The sequence below is a fragment of the Salvelinus alpinus genome, chromosome 6 (assembly GCF_045679555.1).
Source record: "Salvelinus alpinus chromosome 6, SLU_Salpinus.1, whole genome shotgun sequence".
NCBI classification, from domain to species: domain Eukaryota; kingdom Metazoa; phylum Chordata; class Actinopteri; order Salmoniformes; family Salmonidae; genus Salvelinus; species Salvelinus alpinus.
This window is the reverse complement of record NC_092091.1, coordinates 8588866-8610185: the sequence shown is the minus strand read 5'-3', so window position 1 is coordinate 8610185 and position 21320 is coordinate 8588866. Positions and strand designations below refer to the sequence as shown.

Here is a 21320-nt window from a genome sequence, read left to right as displayed (position 1 = left end):
TCCCCTGCCTTCTTGCCCTCAGAACAGCCTCAATTCGTCGGGTCATGGACCCTACAAGGTGTTAAAAGCGTTCCACAGGGATGCTGGCCCATGTTGACTCCAATGCTTCCCCACAGTAGTGTCAAGTTGGCTGGATGTCCTTTGAGTGGTAGACCATTCTTGATACATACGGGAAACGATTGAGCTTGACAAACCCAGCAGGGTTTCAGTTCTTGACACGCTCAAACCGGTGTGCCTGGTACCTATTACCATACCATGTTCAAAGGCACTGAAATATTTTGTCTTTCCCATTCACCCTCTGAATGGCACAGATACACAATCCATGGCTCAATTGTCTCAAGGCTTAAAAATCCTTCTTTAACCTGTCTCTTCCCCTTCATCTACACTGATTGAAGTGGATTTAACAAGTGACATCAATAAAGGGTCATAGCTTTCACCTGGTCAGTCTATGTGATGGAAAGCGCAGGTGGCCCTGATGTTTTGTACACTTAGTGTGTAGGCTACTGGAAGTTATGTCAATAAAGTGATTCATATGAATATCATTTTAGTAACCTGTGTTACATTGTTTGATAGGCTATGCAATTGAATGCATTGAATGAATATCTCTGAGGGGGAGAAATATGATGAAAATATGTAGACAATTTCGTAATTACTGTTTTTATGGTCCCCCCTAAAAAATGATGTGCAAATCTTTTTTTTTCAATATTGGAAATATATTTTTGACATTCATATTAGCCTAGTGCGTAAAATCCCAAATCTATTCCTATAAAGTTGAGCGCAGTTTCGCCTCAGGAATAACTGACGTGCATCGACATTAAAGCGACTGTAAAGTGAACCTTTCATTCACGATTGAGATAGAAACGTGTTGATTCTATTGAGAGCTTCTTTTTAAATTATAAAAACGTAGGCCTAGACCATGTCAGATAAGCAATTAGGCTATTATCTAAAATATAAACCCAATGCCAATATAAACAAAAGATAAACCATTAGGAAATTAATCCGCACAGAAACTATTTAAAGTGGAGTTGGTGTTAGCCCTACCATTCCCCGCTGAGGAAAGTTCGGTTCCGGGATCCACTGAATGAAACTGAACTTGAACTTCCATTGCGCGATTCCCGTTATCCCCCGTGCCTCGGATGAAACAATACTATTAAGCTAACTGATAAACATGAAATGAAATATGCTTCCTTGAAGCGGAGTCGGACCATTGTCTTCTCTTCCAACAGAACACACTGACTAACGCACTGGCTTTTGACATGTTAAGTTTAGCTGTATTCATGGGTGGGGTTTGAAATGCGATTGGTTATGGTTCTCACAGTATGCTATAATAAAACGTCTATTGATTATATTGATTGGGAAAATGGTGAACTCTGTGTAGAAAATGCTACTCAAGCAGGGATTGGCTGATCCAAGATGACCAAAAGGTGAGCCTATAATGCAAATAATATAATTTTATGGACTATTTCGCGACATTACACAAGAGTCGGGAAACATATATCTAGATTGCATCTATATGTCAATGAATTGCACACATTTAAGACGGATAGCTGTGAATTTGATGATATCATATTTTCCAGGATATACTCTTGTAAAGAACATGTACAATAGTTCAGCAACGTGTGTTTATTTTTTTCTCCATTTTTATTGATTTGAAGGAAACACTTTACATGAATGGCACTCGGTGAGATCGTATTCTAATTCCTAATTCTATGGCGCATCCTCTCTAGCTCCCAAATAATGTTGCAAGGGAATGACATTCCATGAGCAACATTAGGTCACATTATGGAGAACATGGTTATGGTTTGAAACTAGGACAACATAATGTAACGACCCTGGGTTTATTAGCGCGGAAATCGACTCTGCCGCACGAGCATGCTTTTGCGGCACAGTCTGTCTATAGCGCCCTGGACTTCGGGCTGGAAGGTCGAGGGTTCGAGACCTGCTCCCTGCTGTTTCATTACAATAATTTCATTTGTTTACATATTAAATAAAGTCTCCTATGATAAAAACATAGAAAATTGGGTAGTTTGTTGGCTATGATAATGAAACCAATACTATTCCATTAGTTTGAATTGATTTGCCCCAATGGAAATGGTTGCGTTCCAGGCATATTTTTAATTTATGTTTTGCAGTATAGCTGCGCATATTAACAGATCTCACAACCGCTGCAAAGGTGCGACCTGTAACATATGGGTAACGTCCACTCCTCACCTCACGATGGCAGTCGTGTACACCCCAGCTTCTTTCACGCCTGGCGGACTAGGGTTTGTTTCAGATCGCAACGTCAGACAACGTTTTCTATGGGTGCAACCCAACGCAAACGCAAGGTGAGGTCGGTCCCAGTTTTTGTATGCCCATGAACATAGCCCATATTCTGTGTTTACATTGGTTAAATAGCTAACTAGGTCATATTTTTTTCGCTGTCTTTCAAATTAACGTTTTCCAAATGACGCGTTGTTTCAACAAAAGGTTAGCTTGGATACATATTTAGCTAGCAATACAACTAGCTAGCAACTGCTTTTTAGTAGCTAGTAGTAGGCTCGTAGATTTAGCACAAGCAGAATGGCTAGTTAACGTTAGCTAGCTTCGTCGATGTGCATAAGAGAAGCTAGGCAATTTTGCTAGCTGTATGTGAGATTTTTTTTTAATTCTAGTCAACTAGCTAGCAAACATTCAAAACGGACACTAACAAATTGATTGCCTTGCTCAAGTATGGGGATGTGCTTGCCGTGCCTTGGTGGAGCTGGAGACGACGTGGTACCGACACCAGACCCAGTAAGTTAGCTAGCAAACTACAAACTATCCTTGTTAATTATAACATGTTCATTAGCAAGTTTGGTTGCTAGCTACTCTGAGTGTGCCATTTTCTGTCATTCGATCAACGTTGACCTAACTAGTTCTAGCGAAGCGTTGTTTGAACAAAATGCTATCTAGGTGTGCCAGAGTGTTGGTTATTGACAGTAAACATAGCTAGCGAGGTAACTACACATTTTTATTGTTCAATATTTACCTTACCAAACTACCTACCTAGTTTCAGACCCGCCCCTATCTGGTTATAGCCTGGGTACCAGTCTGTTTGTGCCAGTATGCCCCTCCTTGTCATTCATGTTACCAAACATAACCTGGTCCCAGATTTATTTGTTCATGTCAACTTGGTTATATTATTCTTCTAAGATAAATTATTTTGAAAACGTCTCTCCCCGTGTTATGGAAGTTATATGAATGATAACTGTAATGCTCATACCCTCTTCCAATAGATTGAAACCACAGATATCCTATAAATCCCTTATCTATGTAATTCTATGATTTGAAACACTCAACATCATGTTCTGCTTCCTTCACAGGAGACGAGGAGACGTCAGCTAGCAGAGGCAGCTGAGAAGAGACAGAAAGAGGTATGACTGGTTTTGACAAGTGTTCACGACAACCATATAGCCTAGGCCTACACTGTTACACTAAGGGCTGGTTTCCTGGACACAGATTGAGCCTAGTCCTGGACTGAAAAGCACTTTAAATGGAGATTCTCCAGGACTAGGCTTAATTTGTGTTCGGGAAACCAGCCCTATATAACCTACACATGGTGGTCCTTTGTGACTTAGTTGGATTAGGGTGTGGTGTGGTTGTGGGTTCATTTTCCACCGGGATCTTGTACACATACCTTTTGTATGCACTCACTGTACCATAAAAAGTCACTTAGGATGAAAGTGTCTGCTAAGTATCATACTGGATACAGCCGCTGGCCAGTCAGTCTCAGCAGCCAGCCACTCTCCCTGCCTTTTTATTCATGGAGTTTATACTGAGACAGAGTGGAGCCTACTGGGAGAATCAAATCAGAGTTGATTTGTCACATACACAGGATACAGCAGGTATAAACGGTACAGTGAAATGCCTACTTGCAAGCTCTCCTCAACAGTGCAGTACAGATATCAATAATAATCAAACGTCAAATCAAAAATAGAACAAGCAATGTAAAAGGAGTATCATGGAAATAAGAATAATAACTGGTTGTGGTAGAATGGGTAGACAATGTGATATATTATATACATTAGGACTGTGCTCCCGAGTGGTGCAGCGGTCTAAGGCACTGTATCTCAGTGCTAGAGGTGTCACTACAGACCCCGGTTTGATCTTGGGCTGTCTCACAACCAGCCGTGATTGGGAGTCCCATAGTGCGGCGCACAATTGGCCCAGTGTTGTCCGGGTTTCGCCGGGGGGGTTAGGCCGTCATTGTAAAATAAGAATTTGTTCTTAACTGACTTGCCTAGTTAAATAAAGGTTAAATAAACAAAAAAAATATGTCAAGTATGACTTATTTACAAGTAATAATGTGAATTGTGAGAAGGTAAACCCCTGGACCTATCCTTAAAATCGTTTTCACACTATTGTTCTGACCCAAACCCTACTGTGCTGACTCCAATCTTTTTCCAGCACAGTTCCAGCAGCTACGATAGATGTGCTGTGTGAGCGGGTCAGCGCACTGCAGCTCGGCTCGGTTCGGCTATATCGTGTGAAAAGGGTAGCCTATATAACTAGAGACTTTAACCAAGAAATCCAATCTTTGTTGTTTGTACCATTGTGGCAAGGCTACTAAAGTCTCATCAATCAATGTTTAGACTGGTGGGTATTTTTTACTGTGACACAGAAATTCTTCAGTCAAAGCCAATTGTTTCCAACAAATAAAACATGTCAGACTATTAAAGCACCCAGGTGAGTATGAGGAGAATGACTGAGCTCATCTCGTGGATGACACACCACCCCCACACACACCACCACCCGTCTCCCCCCACACACACACACACACACGACCACCACCACCAGCTCAGCATTATTTTTGCAACCCTTCCATTTGGGACACAACCAATGTCTTTAGCCAGCTGCCATTCTGACTTCCCCATCTCCTCTTAGACAACCTACAGGGGTGTCAAAAACCCAGAAGCAGTTGAGAGAAAGAAAAAGAAACAGGAGGAGATGAACAAACAAGAGATGACCACGTCTCCGTCTGGAGGGGGAGGAGGGCTGAAGGTAGGTCCTTTCATCTAGAACACAGATTAGGTGATGTCTGGAGGGGGAGGGTGGAGGTGAGTCCTTTCATCTAGAACACAGATTAGGTGATGTTTGGAGGGGGAGGGTGGAGGTGAGTCCTTTCATCTAGAACACAGATTAGGTGATGTTTGGAGGGGGAGGGTGGAGGTGAGTCCTTTCATCTAGGACACAGATTAGGTGATGTCTGGAGGGGGAGGGTGGAGGTGAGTCCTTTCATCTAGAACACAGATTAGGTGATGTTTGGAGGAGGAGGGTGGAGGTGAGTCCTTTCATCTAGAACACAGATTAGGTGATGTTTGGAGGGGGAGGGTGGAGGTGAGTCCTTTCATCTAGGACACAGATTAGGTGATGTCTGGAGGGGGAGGGTGGAGGTGAGTCCTTTCATCTAGGACACAGATTAGGTGATGTTTGGAGGGGGAGGGTGGAGGTGAGTCCTTTCATCTAGGACACAGATTAGGTGATGTTTGGAGGGGGAGGGTGGAGGTGAGTCCTTTCATCTAGAACACAGATTAGGTGATGTTTGGAGGAGGAGGGTGGAGGTGAGTCCTTTCATCTAGGACACAGATTAGGTGATGTTTGGAGGGGGAGGGTGGAGGTGAGTCCTTTCATCTAGAACACAGATTAGGTGATTGGAGGGGGAGGGTGGAGGTGGGTCCTTTCATCTAGAACACAGATTAGGTGATGTTTGGAGGGGGAGGGTGGAGGTGAGTCCTTTCATCTAGAACACAGATTAGGTGATGTCTGGAGGAGGAGGGTGGAGGTGAGTCCTTTCATCTAGAACACAGATTAGGTGATGTTTGGAGGGGGAGGGTGGAGGTGAGTCCTTTCATCTAGAACACAGATTAGGTGATGTTTGGAGGGGGAGGGTGGAGGTGAGTCCTTTCATCTAGAACACAGATTAGGTGATGTTTGGAGGGGGAGGGTGGAGGTGAGTCCTTTCATCTAGAACACAGATTAGGTGATGTTTGGAGGGGGAGGGTGGAGGTGAGTCCTTTCATCTAGAACACAGATTAGGTGATGTTTGGAGGGGGAGGGTGGAGGTGAGTCCTTTCATCTAGAACACAGATTAGGTGATGTCTGGAGGGGGAGGGTGGAGGTGAGTCCTTTCATCTAGAACACAGATTAGGTGATGTTTGGAGGGGGAGGGTGGAGGTGAGTCCTTTCATCTAGAACACAGATTAGGTGATGTTTGGAGGGGGAGGGTGGAGGTGAGTCCTTTCATCTAGAACACAGATTAGGTGATGTTTGGAGGGGGAGGGTGGAGGTGAGTCCTTTCATCTAGAACACAGATTAGGTGATGTTTGGAGGGGGAGGGTGGAGGTGAGTCCTTTCATCTAGAACACAGATTAGGTGATGTCTGGAGGGGGAGGGTGGAGGTGAGTCCTTTCATCTAGAACACAGATTAGGTGATGTCTGGAGGGGGAGGGTGGAGGTGAGTCCTTTTATCTAGGACACAGATTAGGTGATGTTTGGAGGGGGAGGGTGGAGGTGAGTCCTTTTATCTAGGACACAGATTAGGTGATGTCTGGAGGAGGGGGGTGGAGGTGAGTCCTTTCATCTAGAACACAGATTAGGTGATGTTTGGAGGGGGAGGGTGGAGGTGAGTCCTTTCATCTAGAACACAGATTAGGTGATGTCTGGAGGGGGAGGGTGGAGGTGAGTCCTTTCATCTAGAACACAGATTAGGTGATGTCTGGAGGGGGAGGGTGGAGGTGAGTCCTTTCATCTAGGACACAGATTAGGTGATGTTTGGAGGGGGAGGGTGGAGGTGAGTCCTTTCATCTAGAACACAGATTAGGTGATGTCTGGAGGGGGAGGGTGGAGGTGAGTCCTTTCATCTAGAACACAGATTAGGTGATGTCTGGAGGAGGGGTTACAGATGCATTGTAACTGCTGGTTGATGCTCAGTTGGAGCTGTAGAAATGTTGTTGTTCTCACTATATTTACATATATATTTACGTCTACAAAATAGGAACTTCATACAGGCAATATACTGTTAATTGCTGTGGTCATTCCTATTCAATAACAGAATTCACTTTTTTCCCCTTCTGTCTGTAGTGGCAGGTGGGCTAAAGATCGACGGACATGGAGAGATTTATGAAAGTCTCAATCTACACTGAGGTTCAGCCAACAACATGAAGAATATTGGTACCAGTTGACTTGAAAATGCCTTTTTGGCTGTCTGTCCTTCTAAAAATGTTTTATTTAAAATACAAGCTTTTTCAGAGGCAGCGGGATAGTTTGCCATGCTTCGCCTTGGTAGAAAGAAAGATTCTGCTGCTCGATGTTGGCCGTGTGCAGCGCAGTACATGCCTCCCCTAATGCCAAGATGTACAAGAGATATGGATCTTTGGAACGGACAGGGTGACTATGACACAGCTATGAGTAGCATACAGTATCCACACTCACAGTACATCTATAAACTGTACCAGCCGTCTTGCCACTCTCTTTCTCTGCTCTTTCCCCCTTTCGCTCTCTCTCTCTCCATCTACTAGTCCTCTGCCCTCTCTCTCCACCTTTTCTCTCTCTCTCTCTCTCTCTCTCTCTGCCATTTCAACTTTGCAGATTTTATACCATTTTGCTTACTGCTTTTGTAATTTATTTCTGACATTTTAAAACTTTTTAAAGAATGTTCTCATTCTTGTGACAGTTTATATGATAGATTTCTCCTAAAAAAAAATATACGCTACCAAGTCCTTCATGTTCAACATAGGCCTAGATGATTCATAAAACATTTTCTATTGTATATCAGTGTGGAAAATGAGCTACATTTTATATAACTACTTATGAACCACATTTGAATGCTGTTTTAGAGTTTATGCACCAACACTATCTAATCAGTTGACATTTCACTTTAGAGATTGGTTTTCCTATTGTCTATGCAATAGAAGTTATTTGCTCCACTTTAGTATTGGTATGTAATGTACGAAGGATATTTATCTTGATCTCTGCTTTTATTTAATATTAATGAAGTTGTTGACAGATTGACGTGTTGTATGGGTAGTTGGCTGTATCCCGTAGATTTTGAGTTTTCCCATTTCCAACCTGTGCACGAACAGTAACATTGTTTATGCATTCTGTCGGTACGATGGTAACATATAGGACTGAGTCGATTTTTGTCTACTGGCCTTACCTGTCGACCACAATGAGAACTCAACTGAAATGAAAGGAAAGAAGCATGCCTGAACTAGCAGGGCGCTAGTGTGTACTTGATGAAGTATTGACTTTTTACCTGCCTTGTTTTGTACTCTAGTGCTTTTTCTCCCTATTCCCTTACTGCTTCAAGTGCTCTTGCCATTTTGAAGGGTATGAAGTCACGCCAATGTAATTTTGTAGAAATAAAAGACTCTTGTTGACTTTTTCTCTGTGGGTTTTTGGTAAAAAAAGGGATCAGTTACATTGCATCCATCTTGGAACATAATGTTCTTGCTGTGATGATCACTGATCAGGGTTACAGTGCTTTGTAACCTGCTCACCACATTCTTATCGGCAGACTCAACAGCCTTGGTTTCTCAAATGACTGCCTCGCCTGGTTCACCAACTACTTCTCAGATAGAGTTCAGTGTGTCAAATCGGAGGGCCTGTTGTCTGGAACCTCTGGCAGTCTCTATGGGGGTTCCACAGGGTTCAATTCTCGGGCCGACTCTTTTCTGTATAAATCAATGATGTCGCTCTTGCTGCGTGTGATTCCCTGATCCACCTCTACGCAGACGGCACCATTCTGTATACTTTTAGTACTTCTTTGGACACTGTGTTAACTAACCTCCAGACGAGCTTCAATGCCATACAACTCTCCTTCTGTGGCCTCCAACTGCCCTTAAATGCAAGTAAAACTAAATGCATGCTCTTCAACCGATCGCTGCCCCTACCTGCCCGTCCAGCATCACTACTCTGGACAGTTCTGACTTAGAATATGTGGACAACTACAAATACCTAGGTGTCTGGTTAGACTGTAAACTCTCCTTCCAGACTCACATTAAGCATCTCCAATCCAGAATCGGCTTCCTATTTCGCAACAAAGCATCCTTCACTCATGCTGCCAAACATACCCTTGTAAAACTGACTATCCTACCGATCTTTGACTTCAGCGATGTCATTTACTAAATAGACTCCAACACTCTACTCAACAAATTGGCTGCAGTCTATCACAGTACCATCCGTTTTGTCACCAAAGCCCCATATACTGCCCACCACTGCGACCTGTACGCTCTCGTTGGCTGGCCCTCGCTTCATACTCGTCGCCAAACCCACTGGCTCCAGGTCATCTATAAGTCTTTGCTAGGTAAAGCCCCGCCTTATCTCAGCTCACTGGTCACCATAGCAGCACCGACCCGTAGCACGCGCTCCAGCAGGTATATTTCATTGGTCACCCCCAAAGCCAATTCCTCCTTTGGCTGCCTTTCCTTCCAGTTCTCTGCTGCCAATGACTGGAACGAACTGCAAAAATCACTGAAGCTGGAGACTCATATCTCCCTCACTAACTTTAAGCACCAGCTGTCAGAGCAGCTCACAGATCACTGCACCTGCACGTAGCCCATCTGTAGATAGCCCATCCAACTACCTCATCCCCATACTGTTATTTATTTATTTTGCTCCTTTGCACCCCAGTATCTCTATTTGCACATTCATCTTCTGCACATCTATCACTCCAGTGTTTAATTGCTATATTGTAATTACTTTGCCACTATGGCCTATTTTTTTGCCTATTTCCCTTATCTTACCTCATTTGCACACACTGTATATAGACCTTTTCTTTTTCTATTGTGTTATTGACTGTATGTTTGTTTATTCCATGTGTAACTCTGTGTTGTTGTATGTGTTGAACTGCTTTGCTTTATCTTGGTCAGGTCGCAGTTGTAAATGAGAACTTGTTCTCAACTAGCCTACCTGGTCAAATAAAGGTGAAATAAATAAAATACATAGTTCTTAGCAGTACTGTTAATAAGCTCTAGGGGTCAGTAATGGATCCCAATGTGTTTATGATGGATATCGTTAGGTAGGACTTTAATAGGAATTCAGCATTATCATTAAAAACATATTTAATTGTTGACTTACATTCGAATGGAATGTAACTCTTTGGTTAAAAAAAAAAGCATAAGAAATGGTCAGGGACAAACCCTTCACTGTACATACCGTTTGAGCTAGACATGACGATGACAGTTTTTGAAGTTGCTCGCCATAAAAAAAATGTTTTATTGGGATTTGTAGTCCTTGAAGTACAGATCATTCTGTCTGACCTGTGGGAGCTTCTGTAGCTCAGAACTACAGACGAATAATTGGCTGGTTAGCCGGCGTACACGCCAGACAAGGAACAGGCCCTATAAATAGTCTGCCCTTCCCTTGTTCGTTCTTTCACTGAGTTAAGATGTCTGTCTGAAGCATTATGGCTATCATTATAAAGCTTGGTTCTATTTGGCAGCCGGACAGAAAATACAATACATCCGTCATAAAATGATAAGCTACCTTTGGTGAGTAATCATTTGCAGACTTGTTGAGTTAGCCTAGTTTGTAATTTATTTTCGCTGCACATAGTTTGCTTCAAGATGGCTAACGTTAGCTATTTTGGCTTACGACTCTCCCAATTAATAATTTCGTGGAAGAATACATATGTTAACTAGCTCATGTTTAAAGTAAATTACATGCCAACCGGTATAAACTAAACTTCGAAGTTAGCTAAAGGTTTAACGTTAACTAACATTAACCTAGCTAGTGCCACGTGGGTCCATAGTGCGTTAATGTAAAACTTTTTTTGTACACCGCACAACGTTTTAATTATAATCTTTGGTCTTTCTATGAAGATATCTTTGTCCAGTTCTGCTACTGAATGATGGTGATCGATATTTGTGACTCTGAGAAAGACCTGGAATTTTATAACTCGTATTAGTTAGCTGTTTTTAACAAAGTTTTACTTAGGTTTAGTTAACAACTGCATGATAAATGAAGTTTATCAAACTACCATTTGTCTCGTGTCAGTAACAGATGTTGTATTTCAGGGATTCTGTAATGAGTGATGGTCGGTCTACAGAGGCGGCTGTAGGAAGTCCATGATATGAGGTTGTCGTCAGGTGAGTAATTTCCCAATGATAATCAAACTGACTGATAACACCTGGTCAGGTTTAAGGAGCAGAGCCAGTGATGACGAAACTAAAATAACTTTTCTGACACCTCGTATGAGAGCTGGTAACAGCCTCTGATTCTAACTCTACTCTGAGGTTCTGGTAGTAACTATGTATGTGTGACTTACAGTGAGTGGTATTACTGGTGAGGTTTTCATCTTTCTCAACCTTTCTCCCACCAGGAGTTGGGTGCTCGGTGCTGCAGTCTGGTTGGTCAGTCTGAGACCATGTGACCTGCAGTGATCCACCATCCCTCGGCCCTCTGGTAAACAACCCCTCCTACTGCTCAGACATTACTTTGTCTTCTAGTGATTGTTGTTGTATAGTAGCAGTGAGCCAGTGATGACAAAACTAAAATAACTTTTCTGACACCTCGTATGAGAGCTGGTAACAGCCTCTGATTCGAACTCCACTCTGAGGCCCTGGTAGTAACTATGTAAAGGTGGTACTGTAGTCTGTCAAACTAGCCTAGGTGAGGTTTTGGATCTACGCTGACCAAAAGTGTTCCTCTGTTTCAGGTTCCATGGATGGGAGGGGCTTCCCACCATACTCCCAACATGTTAAGGGGAGGTTACTGCCCACAGCTGGTGTTATCCAGTATATGTGCTATGTATCAAACTAAGCATTGTATGTGGGCCAAATCATTAGCTAAATAATGAATGTGGAGATCAGCCAAGTTCGAGAGACTAGACTGTTTGTTATAACCCTGGATTGTACACTGAAATAATACATTTAATGATTCGCCGGTAGCTGGGGGGTGTGAGGTCTGTCTGATAACGCTGCTCTGGTTTCTTGATAATCAATTCGTACAGGCCCTAGTTTTAGCACACCTGGGCTGCAGTCCAAACACTTAAGACCCACCCTGTCCCTTCAGCCCTCTAAGATTTGCATGTGGGACAATTCATTTAACCTTACATGATGTCAATGTTGCAATTTAGCAAGTTGTGACAATTTCTTGGTGTCCCTAGATTGTTAAACTTAAATGGTGTAAACGTATTGCTGTAACGGTAGCTAAGATGGGGAGGTCTGTCAGTGATAAAGCGCTGCTTTTCGATCCACAAAACAATTACTACAGGCTCTAGTTTTATCACACCTGGACTACTGCACAGTTATATGTTAAGTGCCACAAAGGACAGGCAAATTAATTTGCACAGAATGGGGTACTACTGCTGGCTCTTAAAGGGATACTTCAGTGGTTTATAATTTTTTTTATGGTGCCTTTTATTTACTTCCCCAGAGTCTGACCTCATGGATATCCGTTTGGTCTGCATCCAGTTTAAAGGAAGTAGCCAGCTATTGCTAAATAGCGTTAGCAAAATGAAGTAAAGGGAAGTAGACAATAGAGCCTTGTTGTCAAAAGCCTAAAGTATCCCTTAAAATGTACTAGTCCCCCCCCCTCTGCTTTCCCTACCTATAAACTCCCGAGTGGCGCACCTGTCTAGGCGCTGCATCTCAGTGCTGGAGACCTCACTACCGACGCCCTGGTTTGAATCCAGGCTCTATCACAACCGGCCATGATCGGAAATCCCTTAGGGCGTTGTCCGGGTTTGGCCTGTGTAGACGTCATTGTAAATAAGAATTTGTTCTTAATGGATTTGCCTACTACATAAAAAAAAATGTATTTAGATGTACCCTACAGCTGATGTCGGCAACAGTATGCTTAATCTCCAGTGTGGCAGTTTTAATATTTTTATGATGTCAATAAAGTTTTATAACATGTGTTCTGGTGCTTTGTGTGAATGAAATTGATACTGGATTAGTTTCTAGTTGGTTCTAATGCAACTGCCTGTATGCTCCACCACTGCTATCCATGCAGTCTCTGTAATGGTGGCCATTGGCAGTACTGATTTATCATTAGGGATACGTGAAGTATCACAATAGTCAGTCCGCCAGCCGGCTCTAGCAATTTGCCTGGGAATGTTAAATGAACACTTGTCAGTGGTTAAAATAGACTGACACAATGAATGTTCTCAGAATCAATCCTAATGACATTCCCATCAAAGACAATGTTCTAAATTAGTCTTAATCCTTTTGTCTTGGCTTCAAACAATAGTGCTAAACTAATGGCTGGAAAGAACTGGTGCATTGTAGAAATGCATATTTTAGAGAAATGTATAAACACCTTTTTATGAATAACTGTTCATAACATTACGACTTGTGATATGGCACTATAGCATTTAACTTAGTTGATCATTATGGTGTAGCTCTTTGGTCAAAGCAAAAGGCTTTGTGTTTAACTTAATTTGCTGTACTGGTCAATGATTTATAACGGTGATTCTGATCTATTCATACATTGTGGCCCGAGACTATGGAAATTCAATGTGTAGCTAGATCTGGTATGCTAATGTACCCTATATTAGAATTTTCAAATATCAAAATTGTAAACTATCTAAAAATGTGTGTAAATTGATGTTGCTTAGATGATTTGGATATGAGGTGTGAAAATGATTATATACACTACCGGTCAAAAGTTTGGAAACCTACTCATTCAAGGGTTTTTTATTTTTACTATTCTACATTGTAGATTTGTAGAATAACTGAAGACATCACAACTATGAAATAACACACATGGAATCATGTAGTAACCAAAAAAAAGTGTTAAACAAATCAAAATGTATTTTATATTTGAGATTCTTCAAATAGCCACCCTTTGCCTTGACTGCTTTGCACACTCTTGGCATTCTCTCAACCAGCTTCATGAGGTTGTCACCTAGAATGCATTTCAATTAACAGGTGTGCCTTAAAAGTTATTTTGTGGAATTTCTTTCCTTAATGCGTTTGAGCCAATCAGTTGTGTTGTGACAACGTAGGGGGGTATACAGAAGATGGCCCTATTTGGTCAAAGACCAAGTCCGTATTATGGCAAGAAAAGCTCAAATAAGCAAAGGTCTCAGTCAGTACGGAACATTTCAAGAACTTTGAGAGTTTCTTCAAGTGCAGTAGCAAAAACCATCAAGCGCTATGATGAAACTAGTTCACATGAGGACCGCCACAGGAATGGAAGACCCAGAGTTACCTCTGTTGCAGAGGATAAGTTCATTAGAGTTAACAGCCTCAGTAATTGCAGCCCAAATAAATGCTTCACAGAGTTCAAGTAACAGACACATCTCAACATCAACTGTTCAGAGGAGACTGAATCATGCCTTCATGGTCAAATTGCTGCAAAGAAACCACTATTAAAGGACACCAGTAATAAGAGACTTGCTTGGGCCAAGAAACACGAGCAATGGACATTAGACCGGTGGAAATCTGTCCTTTGGTCTGGAGTCCAAATTTTAGATTTTTGGTTCCAACCGCCGTGTCTTTGTGAGACGCGGTGTCTATAAAAGTAGCGAGGCTACATACAGACACTGGTTAGTCAGGCTGATTGAGGTAGTATGTACATGTAGATATGGTTAAAGTGACTATGCATATATGATGAACAGAGAGTAGCAGTAGCGTAAAAGAGGGGTTGGCGGGTGGTGGGTGGAATACAATGCAGATAGCCCTTTTGGTTGGACCAATTGCGGTAGTATGTACATGAATGTATAGTTAAAGTGACTATGCATATATGATAATCAGAGAGTAGCAGCAGCGTAAAAAGAGGGGTTGGGGGGGGCACACAATGCAGTAGCGTAAAAGAGGGGTTGGCGGGTGGTGGGTGGAATACAATGCAGATAGCCCTTTTGGTTGGACCAATTGCGGTAGTATGTACATGAATGTATAGTTAAAGTGACTATGCATATATGATAATCAGAGAGTAGCAGCAGCGTAAAAAGAGGGGTTGGGGGGGCACACAATGCAAATAGTCCGGGTAGCCATTTGACAACCTGTTCAGGAGTCTTATGGTTTGGGGGTAAAAACTGTTGAGAAGCCTTTTTGTCCTAGACTTGGCACTCCGGTACCGCTTGCCATGCGGTAGTAGAGAGAACAGCCTATGACTGGGGTGGCTGGTGTCTTTGACAATTTTTAGGGCCTTCCTCTGACACCGCCTGGTGTAGAGGTCCTGGATGGCAGGCAGCTTAGCCCCAGTGATGTACTGAGCCGTACGGACTACCCTCTGTAGTGCCTTGAGAAGGTAGAGACAGTACATTAAGCTGAATGATTGGTGAGCAGGTAGACAGTACATTAAGCTGAATGATTGGTGAGCAGGTAGACAGTACATTAAGCTGAATGATTGGTGAGCAGGTAGACAGTACATTAAGCTGAATGATTGGTGAGCAGGTAGACAGTACATTAAGCTGAATGATTGGTGAGCAGGTAGACAGTACATTAAGCTGAATGATTGGTGAGCAGGTAGACAGTACATTAAGCTGAATGATTGGTGAGCAGGTAGAGACACTACATTAAGCTGATTGATTGATGAGCAAAGTGGAAAATCATCACACAGTATAATCAGGAGTTTTAAATGCATTACTATCGATGCCCAATCTCCTTCAGAATGCAGCAGATGGCAACAGCAGCAATTTGCTGAAATGGTCAATTTTACCAGCAGCTTGGAGAAATAATGGAACAGGGCAGTTCCTTTCTCACTAAATGTCCTTGTAGACAGCTAGACCAAAACAGGAAGCTACTGAGGCAAGTCATCTCTGTCTCTCTCAAGGCTTCATCTCTCACAGAGATTTGATTTGCTGCTGTCCAGATACATTTTCCATTACATTTTGTTACGTTTAACTGGTTAATTATCAGGTAGAACAGAAAATCAGCAGAAATCTGGACCTCAAAGCCAGTTCCATTGTTATTTTTATTCTTCCCCTCTAATCAAGGTCTGATTTAGACCTGGGACACCAAGTGGATGCTATTAATTATCAGGTAGAACAGAAAATCAGCAGTACTCTAGATATCCAGAATCTGATTTGAATATCCCTGTATTACACCATGAAATTATATTGTCAGCTAAAGATTATCCCAGTTTTTACATATGTTTGTTATTCGCCTTGCCTGGGATAAAGCAGAACACACATTTTAATTTGTGAACAATGAATGGACAATAAAGTAATCTTCTTCTCCTAGATGCTACACAACAAGCATGTGATGGTGCGTGTGGGAGGAGGCTTGGAGACCTTTGAGAGCTACCTTCTGAAACACGACCCATGTCGGATGCTCCAGATCTCCAGAATGGAGGGGAAGACTACAGTGCTTTGTTTTCAGCAGTGCTGCTGTCAGTAATGGATCCCAATGTGCTGGTAATGGATATCGTTAGGTAAGACTTTAGTAGGAATTCATCAACTCTTTCGTCAATAAAGCATAATAAATGGTCAGGGACAAACCTTTCACTGTAAATACCGTCTGAACTAGACATGATGGTAACGTAACAGAACTTGAAGTTGCTCGCCATAAAAAATGTTCATGGGATTTGTAGTCATTGAAGTACAGACAATGCGGTGTCATCTACGGGAGCCTGTGTAGCTCAGAACTACAGACGAATAATTGGCTGATTCGCCGGTGGGTCCACCCCAGACAGAGAAAGGCCCTATAAATACCCCGCTCTTCGCTCATTCGGTCTTTCACTACAAAATACACGGCGTGCTAGCTTCACAAATCCGCCGGGGAGAATTATGGCTCTCATTATAAAACTAAGTTGTCTTTGGCAGCCGCACAGCCAACACCATGCATCCGTCATGAAATGACTCGATACCTTTGGTGAGTAATCATTTGCAGACTTATTGAGCGCTAGTTAGGTCGCTAACGAACTTTATGCTGCACCTCGTTTGCTTTAGCTAACGTTAGCTATTTTGGCTTACGATGTACTTGTCTAGCGGTTCTTCGTCCATTTCAATGATTCATTTAGTAGAAGTATAGTTTGGTAGTGTGCTACCCTAACTTGCTGATGTTTAAAGTAAATTACATGCCAACCTGTTAAGTTAACGTAACTTCGAAGCTAGGTTAACGTTTCTTAGTTAATTAACACCACGTGGGTCGACAATGCGCCCCAAAAAATTAAGTTGCCTAACGTTTTAACTTTAACATTGGGTCTTTCTGTGAAGATATCTTTGTCCAGTTCTGCTACTGAATGATGGTGATCGATATTTGTGACTCTGAGAAAGACCTGGGTTTTTACAATGCTTTAGTCAACTAGTCGGCCGGCCTTAATAGAACCGTGCCAAATCCGTAATTACCTTGGATAAACAATTGACCATGCAGGTTAACTAAACGACCATTTGTCTCATCAGTAACAGGGCTTCTGATGGATCCACCAGGCCGACAGACTAGTTGATCTGTTCTGGTCTGAAGAGGCGGCTGTAGGAAGTACTCCATGATATCAGAGGCTGCCATTACGTCGTCAGGTGAGTCATTTCCCAATGTTAATCATTTCCCAATGTTAATCAATCTGACTGATAACACCTGGTCAGGTTTAAGGAACAGAGCCAGTGATGACAAACTAAAATAACTTTTCTGACACCTCGTATGAGAGCTGGTAACAGCCTCTGATTCGAACTCCACTCTGAGGTTCTGGTAGTAACTATGTATGTGTGGCTTACAGTGAGTGGTATTACTGGTGAGGTATTCATCTTTCTCAACCTTTCTCCCACCAGGAGTTGGGTGCTGCAGTCTGGTTGGTCAATCTGAGACCATGTGACCTGCAGTGATCCATCGGCCCTCTGGTAAACAAACCCTCCTACTGCTCAGACATTACTTTGTTTTCTAATGATTGTTGGTGTATAGTAGCAGTGAGCCAGTGATGACAAAAAAATATAACTTTTCTGACACCTCGTATGAGAGCTGGTAACAGCCTCTGATTCGAACTCCACTCTGAGGCTCTGGTAGTAGTATTGGGCTCCCGAGTGGCACTGCGGTCTAAGGCACCGCCTCTGTCACTACAGGCCCTGGTTCAATTCAAGGCTGTATCACAACCGGAGTCCCCTAGGGCTGTGCACAATTGGCCCTTTGTCTAGGTTAGGGTTTGACAGTCATTGTAAATAAAATGTTAACTGATTTGCATAGTTAAATAAATGTGACTGTTGCAGTATTACTGGTGAGGTATTGTATCTGATTATTTATTTTTACCTTCAACCCACCAGGAGTCGGGTGCCCAGTGCTGCAGTTTGGTGTCAGTCTGACCATGTGACCTGCAGTGAACCGCCCTCCACCCTATCCCTCGGGTAAACCAGGCTCTCCACTTACACACTAGGACTCTTGAGCCAGTGATAGTTGGTTTATTGTAGCAATGAGCCAGTGGTGTTGAAACTAAGTTTTCTGGTGTCTTTTATCACTTTTGGTGCTGGTCTTTCTATGAAGATAACCTTGTCCAGTTCTGCTACTGAATGATAATGATCGATATTAGTGACTCTGAGAAAGACCTGTTTATATTTTTTTAAATGCTCCAATTAGTTGGCTGGCTAACATAACTACCGACTCTTGACAGAGGCACTCTAAATCTTCCATTATGTTGGTTTAGCTAAAAAATATATTTAATGTTTCTGTGTTAATTGTCTTTTTGGACCCTCACCAGTTAGCATCCCTGATATGATTGCGCTGATTTCTCCCACCAGGCTCTCAATGCTTCGGTCTGTTTGGTCAATCTGAGACCATGTGACCTGCAGTGATCCACCATCCCTCGGCCCTCTGGTAAACAACCCCTCCTACTGCTCAGACATTACTTTGTCTTCTAGTGATTGTTGTATAGTAGCAGTGAGCCAGTGATGACAAAAAAATATAACTTTTCTGACACCTCGTATGAGAGCTGGTAACAGCCTCTGATTCGAACTCCACTCTGAGGCCCTGGTAGTAGCTATGTAAAGGTGGTACTGTAGTCTGTCAAACTAGCTTACGTGAGGTTTTGGATCTACGCTGACTAAAAGTGTTTCTCTGTTTCAGGTTCCATAAACGGGAGGGGCTTCCTACCATAATGGCTGCCCATCCTGTGGTTTCTCTGGAGTGTTTCAGAACCAGAAGGGTGCTGACCTACTTCCAACATGTTAAGGGGAGGTTACTGCCCACAGCTGGTGTTATCCAGTATATGTGCTATGTATCAAACTAAGCATTGTATGTGGGCCAAATCATTAGCTACATCTTGTAATCAATTGGGCAAGTTCAAGAGACTAGACTGTTATAACCCTGGATTGTACATTTAATGATTCAACGGTAGCTGGGGGGAGGTCTGATAAAACACGGCTCTGGTTCTTGATGATATATTTTTACAGGCCCTAGTTTTAGCACACCTGGGCTGCAGTCCAAACACTTAAGATGCACCCTGTCCCTTCAGCCCTCATTAAGTGGACACTTCTGATGACTTATAATGCTGCCTGGCGAGTATACACTTGCAGGGCAAGGAAGGAATGGTTTTTAAATGGACTGCCCTGGCCTGGAAATCCATTGCTCGTTCTTCCAGCGATTATCTTTTTAGCCACCGGGTAGCTTGTGGGTGCTTTTATGAGCTACAGTCAATTATGATTGCATGTCTAAATATATAATTATTAATTTACACAAACTATGTTAGCTAGCAGATTATTTAACTACCGTTAGCTTGTCTAGCAGGAACTTCTGAAGATAAATGTATTAATACAATTTCCAAAAGCTAAACAAATATTACTTTACGAGATGTGCTTGTGCTGTCATGTGCATTAGTAGTACAATTTAGTACTTATTTGTTAGTTTTTACTTACACTTGTAAATTGACAAATAAAACGAGGGCTGCGGTCCTTACGTTGCAAACTTCTCTTGCTTGGCTAATAATTTGCGCCGCCCGCCAAGATGGTGACAGGATTCCCCCAAGGGCTTAAGTTGAGGGTTTTTGGCCTAGTCTTTTGTTTGAACTGCAGCCCTATACTACTGTCCAGTTATATGGTTAAGTGCCACTAAGGACACGGGCAAATTAGTTGGCCCAGAACAGGGCACCTGGCATTTAATGGGTACTTAAGGATTTTGGCACAGAGTGTCTTTATTTATGTCGGCTGTAGTTTTATTGTTTCATTACTATTGTTTACAATTTCTGTTTTCACCCTGCCTGTAAATGGACTCTACAGTCAGCAGCAGTATGGTCTCGTATGAAGACCTTGGTTCTATGTTCTGTTAAGGTATTTAATAAAGGTTTTTATAATGTGTTCTGGTAGTTTGTGTAAATGTGATTGGATGCTAGTTCCTGTTTAGGTCATAGTTCTGTAACTATTACAGATCACTGCAAGCTGTCTTTGTAATAGTTGTCATTGGTGGTACTGACTTACCAATAGGGGTCACTAAAGTATCACCATAGACATGCTCTAGCAATTTGCCTGTGGATGAGGTTTAATAGATGCCTTTGAAAGGTGTCTGGTTAAACTATCAAAGGAAACTAAGTCTGACCGTGTTGCTTAGGTACAGAACAGCAAGATGCCCTGCCCTCCATACTGCTATGCTCAAACCCTACACCCCAACCTGAGCACTGTTCTACCATCTCTTGGCACTCCCAGCCTTCCAGGAGGACAGCTCCCCAGTCCAATCTCTTCTGTCCTGGCACCCGAACGGTGGAACCAGCTTCCCCCTGAAGCTAGGACGGAGTCACTGCAGATTTCTTCTGATACCATCAAACTACCTCTTCAAACAGCATTCTAAGTAATCCTCTTCACCCCCACCCATTACCTCTGATTCCACTTGGAGGACAAATGTTCTTTCTCTATGCCCGTGATATTGTCCCACCTAGCTATTTTCAGATGAGTCTGTCATTTTAAGATGACAAATATAAAACAAATTCATAACATGGTAATGTAGCATTTTCATAGTTGACTTCCATTATTGAGTTGTGGCCAAAAACAACCCAGTAGAAGTCCCTGGATGTGGTAACTGGTAAGCCTGTACTTGTGACGGAAACAGTGTGATTACATGTGGTGTTCTGTAGCCCATCCAATCTACCTCATCCCCATACTGTATTTATCTTGCTCCTTTGCACCCCAGTATCTCTACTTGCACATTCATCTTCTGCATATTCTACCATTCCAGTGTTTAATTGCTATATGGTAATTACTTTGCCACCATGGCCTATTTATTGCCTTACCTCCCTTATCCTACCTCATTTGCACATGCTGTATATAGACTTTACTATTGTGTTTGTTTATTCCATGTGTAACTCTGTGTTTGTGTCGAACTGCTTTGCTTTAGCTTGGCGAGGTCGCAGTTGCAAATGAGAACTTGTTCTCAACTAGCCTACCTGGTTAAATAAAGGTGAAATAAAAAATATACATTTGGGAAAACTCACTCCCAAGTTCA

General features: G+C 42.4%; 1 protein-coding gene, 2 long non-coding RNA genes and 8 other non-coding genes across 12 annotated transcripts; all 11 read left to right on the top strand.

Moving 5' to 3' along the window:
* The first annotated feature begins 2177 nt into the window (after positions 1-2177).
* svip (small VCP interacting protein) lies at positions 2178-8399 on the top strand. 2 transcript variants are annotated; one of them, XM_071405250.1, is made up of 5 exons: positions 2178-2327; positions 2712-2775; positions 3345-3395; positions 4906-5022; positions 7102-8399. In XM_071405250.1, the coding sequence occupies exons 1-5, from the start codon at positions 2218-2220 to the stop codon at positions 7114-7116; spliced, it is 357 nt and encodes a 118-aa protein (XP_071261351.1). In that variant the 5' UTR covers positions 2178-2217; the 3' UTR covers positions 7117-8399. The 2 variants fall into 2 exon arrangements, with proteins under 2 accessions (XP_071261351.1, XP_071261352.1); XM_071405251.1 differs by having other exon boundaries at positions 2325-2469.
* A 1974-nt stretch (positions 8400-10373) lies between these two features.
* On the top strand, positions 10374-12878 carry LOC139578075 (uncharacterized). The gene is made up of 4 exons (XR_011675489.1): positions 10374-10511; positions 11037-11108; positions 11342-11424; positions 11678-12878. It is a non-coding gene; the product is annotated as an uncharacterized lncRNA (long non-coding RNA).
* Positions 10831-10900, top strand: LOC139579900 (small nucleolar RNA SNORD38). Its single transcript, XR_011675908.1, has one exon. It is a non-coding gene; the product is annotated as a small nucleolar RNA SNORD38 (small nucleolar RNA).
* Positions 11171-11259, top strand: LOC139579903 (small nucleolar RNA SNORD60). Its single transcript, XR_011675911.1, has one exon. It is a non-coding gene; the product is annotated as a small nucleolar RNA SNORD60 (small nucleolar RNA).
* On the top strand, positions 11494-11582 carry LOC139579909 (small nucleolar RNA SNORD60). The gene has a single exon (XR_011675916.1). It is a non-coding gene; the product is annotated as a small nucleolar RNA SNORD60 (small nucleolar RNA).
* Positions 12879-16635: 3757 nt separating the features above from the next.
* LOC139578072 (uncharacterized) lies at positions 16636-20182 on the top strand. Its single transcript, XR_011675487.1, has 6 exons — positions 16636-16781; positions 17312-17425; positions 17675-17743; positions 18161-18241; positions 18632-18707; positions 18957-20182. It is a non-coding gene; the product is annotated as an uncharacterized lncRNA (long non-coding RNA).
* Positions 17115-17184, top strand: LOC139579897 (small nucleolar RNA SNORD38). Its single transcript, XR_011675905.1, has one exon. It is a non-coding gene; the product is annotated as a small nucleolar RNA SNORD38 (small nucleolar RNA).
* LOC139579902 (small nucleolar RNA SNORD60) lies at positions 17505-17592 on the top strand. Its single transcript, XR_011675910.1, has one exon. It is a non-coding gene; the product is annotated as a small nucleolar RNA SNORD60 (small nucleolar RNA).
* Positions 17813-17900, top strand: LOC139579901 (small nucleolar RNA SNORD60). The gene has a single exon (XR_011675909.1). It is a non-coding gene; the product is annotated as a small nucleolar RNA SNORD60 (small nucleolar RNA).
* LOC139579898 (small nucleolar RNA SNORD38) lies at positions 18367-18436 on the top strand. The gene has a single exon (XR_011675906.1). It is a non-coding gene; the product is annotated as a small nucleolar RNA SNORD38 (small nucleolar RNA).
* LOC139579904 (small nucleolar RNA SNORD60) lies at positions 18774-18861 on the top strand. Its single transcript, XR_011675912.1, has one exon. It is a non-coding gene; the product is annotated as a small nucleolar RNA SNORD60 (small nucleolar RNA).
* Positions 20183-21320: the final 1138 nt, after the last annotated feature.